This window comes from Quercus lobata, chromosome 8 (genome assembly GCF_001633185.2).
Source record: "Quercus lobata isolate SW786 chromosome 8, ValleyOak3.0 Primary Assembly, whole genome shotgun sequence".
Taxonomy (NCBI): Eukaryota; Viridiplantae; Streptophyta; class Magnoliopsida; order Fagales; family Fagaceae; genus Quercus; species Quercus lobata.
In genome coordinates, this window is record NC_044911.1 from 54,581,490 (window position 1) to 54,587,906 (window position 6,417).

Consider the following 6,417-nt stretch of genomic DNA (forward strand, 5'->3'; position numbering starts at 1 on the left):
GAACACATGGGGCTTTCAAAGTCCAGCTGGATTACTCTTAAGGACCCAAATTATCCAACCTTTTAAAAACCGCATTTCTAAACGGCCCGCCCCTTAGAATGTATAAGGGTGAATTGGTAAATCAACACAATAACCTTTAGTATTTTTTAATTTTTCCTTCTCCGCGTCCGGGGCGTAGCCGGAGATCTCATGTCATGTGTGTTTTGCCTCCTTCTTCTTCTTCTTCTTCTTCTTCTTTTTTTCTCTCTTTTTATGGTTATGATTTAATTTGATCAGTATTGCTTAGATTATGGACAATACATTATTTGATTGACTGGGCATGTTTATACAGTGTGTTTCAAAGATTTTAAGGGCTGATTTATTTATTATTAATAATCATTGATAAACAGTTTGATTGCTTAGATTATGTAATATTTTTTTGTTGTTATGTATTTGCGATTTTGGGCGTTTTGATTTGCTAAACGGGTATTAGAGTAAGAAGTTAAATACGTTTGATTTTAGACATGAGTTTGATTAAATTTGATGAATAATTCATTAAAAGAAGCTTTAAGGTATGAGGGTACAAATACAATGGCTCTTGTTCATGTTTCATCTGTGTATCTTGATATTAGATTTAAAGTTACTTATTCAGCTTTTTCAAGCCTTTTTTTTTTCCCACTGTGTAAAATTCCAGATTTTGTTTAGGATTAGTGTATGACTCCTTGTGTTAACACTTCACAAGTTGTTTATATTTATGTTCATTTATGTTTATGTATGTGTGTATGTTTATATATGTTTATATTTATAAACATAAATATAAACAACATACACATAAACATACATGGACACAAACACAAACAAACATACACAAAAACAAATAAACAAACATAAACATACATACACATAAATACGCATAAACAAATATAAACAAAAACAAACAAATATAAACATACATACACATAAACACACACACACACACACACACACACACACATAAATATAAACATATATAGACATAAACACAAATACAGACTGAGAAAAATTAAACCCTCATATAGAATCGAAAAAATTGCAAATTAATATCAATCCTTAAACAATTTCGTTAGTTACTTTGGTGTGCTAAATTGAGCCTTTATGTGTGATTATATTTAAGTTTATGTGTGTGTATGTTTACATTTATGTGAGTTTGTACGTATTTATGTATATGTGTGTTTATTTTTATGTATATGTATATTTATGTGTATGTGTATGTATGTGTATGTGTATGTATGTTTATGTGTATTTGTATGTGTATGTGTATGTGTATGTGTATGTTTATGTATGTGTTGATTTTGGCTGGGTTTTGGCCGTGGTGGTGGTCGTGATTTGATTTTGGCTGGGTTTCGGCAGTGATGCGTGGTTGGAGGTGATGAGCTTGAAAAGCTCCGACCATGGAGGTTTAGAAGGAGAGCTTGGTGGCCAGCCATGAAGCACAGTGTGACGTGAGTTCAGGCAGAGAGAGGATGAGAAGGAAACAGGAACGGCCTTAGACATTTTGAGGCCTAAAGCGAGAACTAAAAATGGGGCCCTTTTTATACTTATATATTAATTAAATTAATGTTTATTTAATATTTTTATATTATATTTTTTATCATTATTTTCATTTTCTTCTAAATTATTTTGAAATTCATTATCAAGATTTGTTGTATTGCAAAATTGAACATCATTTTCTTCTAAATTATTTTGGTGAATTTCTTGCTCATTTGTGATATTTTCATCTAAATTTTGTATTATATTTTGTTTATTACTAATAACAAATTTATCCCTTGATCATTTTTGAGACTCAATTAATTTTTCTTTTTTTAAGTTTTTCATATCCAGATGCATATTTTATAGTAAACATTTCTAATCAAACAATATATTTATAAAGACTAAAATAAAAAATAACTTTCAAGTGTAGAGCAAATGATAAATAGAACTTGATTTATATAAAAAGTATTATTGTAGTTTCACTGAACAATAACAAGTTTTTAGCAATCTCAACCTGCATAAATTAAAAAAAAAAAAAATTAAGCACAAGCATAACAAAAATTTAAGCACAACCATAATACTAACACAAGACTTATTAATAAGACCCACCCAAAAAAAAAAAAAAAAAAAAAAAAAAACAAATCCTATCTATAACAAATTTGTCCCTAGCTCTACATGGGCATATTCTCCCGGATGTTAAATGTTTGTCAAATGCTCTCCAATTTGTTAGATATTCTCATGTATACCGTCAAGGGAATAATGTAGCACACGCATTGGCAAGAAGAGTTCTGAGTGAGCCAAATCTAACTGTCTGGATGGAAGATGTACCACCAGACATTCACCATATTGTGCAGGCTGATTTAGCCAATTTTGAAAAATAATAGTAGCAAGCTTCATTCTCTTAAAAAAAAAAAAAAAAAAAAAAAAACTTGAAGGCCCAAACTTAACGCCCAGTCCAGGGAGGGTCCAGGCAGCCAGGGAGGGCCCAAATAAACAAAGTTATCTTAAGTTAAGTTCTTAACAAATAAAAGCCCAAATATTTATAATTTTATACCTGATTCCTTCCTGAACCTCAGAACCTGATACGGTGAGGTGAGCAGTTGAGACTTGAGAGAGGCGGAGAGCAGAGAATCAGAGAGAGGCTGAGGCAGATGAGACCAAACTGAACAGTGGAGACTGGAGACTAGAGAGAGGCGGAGAGCAGAGACTAGAAACTAGAGAGAAAGGTAAAATTTTTAGGTTTATCTGGTCAATGATTTTGTTTAGAACCAATGTTTAATAGGATTTACCAAAATTTTTGTTTTTTTGGTTAAAAGGATGTGCCAGATTATTTTTGTAATTCATTAGAAACTAAATTTTCTACTACCCGGTTGGTTCTTTTCTAAAATTTTGGGACTTGGGGGCCTTAGGCAATTGCCTAACTCGCCTAAGGGAAGGGCCGGCCGTGAAACGAGTATTAGAGTAAGAAGTTAAATACGTTTGATTTTAGACATGAGTTTGATTAAATTTGATGAATAATTCATTAAAAGAAGCTTTAAGGTATGGGGGTACAATGGCTCTTGTTCATGTTGCATCTGTGTATTAGATTTAAAGTTCCTTATTCAGCTTTTTCAAGCCTTTTTTTTTTTTCCCACTGTGTAAAATTCCAGATTTTGTTTAGGATTAGTGTATGACTCCTTGTGTTAACACTTCACAAGTTATAAAATTTCTTTGCAATGTTGTCTACCTTGTAATTCCTTCTCTGTCTTATGATTAAAAATGTGTTACAGATATCAAAGCCTAGTCTTGGAATAATAAACAACAGAGTGTTTTTTGGAAGCCTAGGACTTTTAGATTGAAAGTTAACATCCATAGCTTTAATATTGAATTATGTTTCAATATAAATGGACTTCTCTAAGTAAAGTTACTGTGAGAATTTTTCTTTACAGAAATCTTTCTATTACAGATTTGAGTTTGTCACCTTAATAGAATTTTGGTAAATTATGGAGAACTACTTTTGAGCTGAATTTTCAGTGCTAAATGGTTTAAATGTAAGAGTCCTCTCTATGAAAATTATAACCTACCTGGATAGCCCTAAATGAATCAAATGAATTCTACAAAAGGGCTGACCTCTACTCAATTCAATTGACCTGGGATCAGCCTGAAAGATGTAGGAACCTGATGGATTTTTAAAATGTTAATTTGGAGCAAATCAAATCATAGACACTATCACACACAAATCAACAGCGATTGACATATGGTCCATTAGCGTTGTCCCCATTCATCTCACCTCACTAGTCAATTAGTTTTATTTCTATTCTTCATTAATATTTTTGACAGAAGATTGTAGTGACAATTTATCTTATTAGTAAAATTTTCTTATTTATATCTTTTGCAGAAGCTTTCCTGTGGTGACTCTAGTCTTTGATCTAAAGAAAGATGGAAGCCATCTTTTCAAATGATGATCTTGCAATGGAAATATTATCCCGATTTTCAGCTTTGCAACTTTCGCGTTTCAAGTGTGTCTCCAAGAGGTGGAAGAACCTTATATCTGATCCATCCTTCTTACGTCTTCACCACCAAAGGTCCCAACTCAGGGGCATCACAACCCTCCTTATTGACCAGCGTAGTGATATTACTGGTGATCGTTTTAGATGTAGGATGTCGTTTTTTACTACCTGTGGATCTTTTTTTGAAGACGACCGTCGTGTTCCAATTATGATACGAGATAGTTTTCCTGCAAGTGGAGTTGTCATAATGGGTTCCAGTAATGGACTCGTTTGTTGTAGAAGTCGTCAAACTTTGGAACAACGAATGCTAGTGATCTTCATTTGCAACCCAATTACAAGGGAATGGATTTCCCTTAGACCCACTAATTGTCATGTTGATCACATCTTTGCATTTGCTTTCTACCCATTTGGCTCTTCATCAAACAAGGCCTCTTGTTTTAAAGTGGTGAGCATTCAGCGTCAAAAATATGACCAGAATTCTTATTCCTTCGTTATTTACTCCTCAGAAACTGGAAAATGGAAAACCTCCATGGAAGTCTGCCACTGCAAGGACGATCTTAACGAGAACAAATATATTCATATCAAAGGAAGGTTTTATTGGTTGACCAAGAAACAGAGAATAATCACTTTTGATCTGGAAGAAGAGCTGTCTGGAGTGATCATAGCACCAGGTCCGATGTTGAGATATGGCGTTCGAAATAGCGATTGCCTTGGGGATTCAGATGGATATCTTCATTACGCGTGTGTTGATGAGTCTGATCTTAGAGTATGGATGTTAAAAGATTGTCACAAACTTGATTGGGTCCTTAAGCACCAGTTGAATTTAGATCAGTTTCGTGTGGAAGGTCAAGTAATGACTGACTATCTTCAGTTCAGTATACGTCGTGTTGGGTGCCTTCCTAAGGATGATATTTTTGCACCTGGTTATTTAGCACTAGGAATTTTGAATTTCTATGATGAGGTTATTTATATGATGAGATGGGGCAGGTTGGAGTCATATAATTTTAGGAACGGAGTCCTTAAACGTCATCATATGTTACATGCCCCTTTTTTGGACCATTATAATTATGTACCTGCGACTGTACTCCCATACTCGGCTACCTTGGCAGCAAATGGTGTTCTCAAGGTGAAACAGAACTCCATTGATGATTTGATTTCAGTCCCAGCAACTGTGCTCCCATGTTCAGCTACCTCAGCAATGAGTGGCCTTCTCGGGCTAATACGTTCCTGTGGTTTTGTTGCTTCAAATTCTAGTTCTTATCAAGGAAGGCGAAAAAGAAAAAGAATCAAACCCGTAAGGTCACCGCATTTCTAAACAGGTGCCCATTGAATTGGAATTATCTGTATTTCTTTTGCTTGAATTGGCAGCATCAGCCTACCAACTTAATGAAGCCTTTGGTTTTTTGGCATGTACAAAGATATTTGACTTCCTTAATCCTTACCATCTTAACTGTTCAGGCATATTTGTGTTTGTTGCATCAAGTGCTATAGGTGAAGACCCACGCTCAGCTGCCGACCTGACCCATTTCGGCCTCTCTTCTCTATTTTTGGCGTTTCGGCTTTGTGTTTCGGGCTGTGCTTGTGTTTCGGGCTGGGTTTTGGTTTGGGTGTGTTGATTTTTTTACTTTCTTTTTTTGTTCTTCTTCACTGGTTTTGATGGGCACGACGGGGTTGTGGTTGTGCAGGTGGTTGAATGAAACTTTTTTTTTTTATTTTTTATTTTAGCGTTTATATTATTTTATTGTGTTAAAAAGTTAAAATAACTCTACTGCTATAAGATGTGAGAAGGTAAAATAGATAAAGTGACTTTTTATGTAGCTAAAAAGCTAAAAATTTAGCTCCACTGTTGTGGACTTTCTAAGAGAGTAAAGTGTGTGATGTGTTAATCCTAGAGGTCGACCTTTCTAAGAGCATCAGCATTGAAGAATGCTACTCTATCCTATTTTACCATCTCAAAAAGTTATTTTATCAATTATACCATACCATTTTACAATACACCCTACATTTAAAAACTTTATTATTTTACTTTTTCATTAAAATATTATTTTTTTAATCTTTCTTTATTATTTCTTTCACATCATCACTTTTTTTCAACTAAAATGTGGAATAAAATATATATATATATATTTTTTAGCAGAGTGTTACAGTACAATTCTAAACTTAGAATTGTACTGTAGCACTATTGCAAAAAATTTTACAATAGTGAGGTATGGCATTTTTTGATACAAATGTTTTTTAGCTATGAAATGCTAAAAGACCTTAGATATGGCATTAGCATTCTTCAATGCTAATGCTCTAAGGCAGGATTTCTAGTTCTGTCCCTAGCTAAGTCCCAGAAATTAAATTTAGAATTAAAACTTTGTTGTTGTTTTCAAGCTCAGAATGTTCTCTCAACAGTGCATTTGATTGATGAATGCGTATGAATTTCATGCATACCCCT

General features: G+C 33.8%; 1 protein-coding gene across 2 annotated transcripts; it reads left to right on the top strand.

Annotated features, from left to right (window-relative positions):
• The first annotated feature begins 2,507 nt into the window (after nucleotides 1-2,507).
• Nucleotides 2,508-5,676, top strand: LOC115954476 (F-box protein At5g49610-like). 2 transcript variants are annotated; one of them, XM_031072336.1, is made up of 3 exons: nucleotides 2,508-2,714; nucleotides 3,866-5,296; nucleotides 5,436-5,676. In XM_031072336.1, the coding sequence occupies exon 2, from the start codon at nucleotides 3,907-3,909 to the stop codon at nucleotides 5,290-5,292; it is 1,386 nt and encodes a 461-aa protein (XP_030928196.1). In that variant the 5' UTR covers nucleotides 2,508-2,714; nucleotides 3,866-3,906; the 3' UTR covers nucleotides 5,293-5,296; nucleotides 5,436-5,676. The 2 variants fall into 2 exon arrangements, with proteins under 2 accessions (XP_030928196.1, XP_030928195.1); XM_031072335.1 differs by lacking the exon at nucleotides 5,436-5,676 and having other exon boundaries at nucleotides 3,866-5,394.
• The last annotated feature ends 741 nt before the right edge of the window (nucleotides 5,677-6,417 follow it).

Coding starts and splice junctions, on each gene's coding strand:
- LOC115954476 (XM_031072336.1), top strand. CDS start 3,907: ATGGAAGCCATCTTTTCAAATGATGATCTTGCAATGGAAATATTATCC.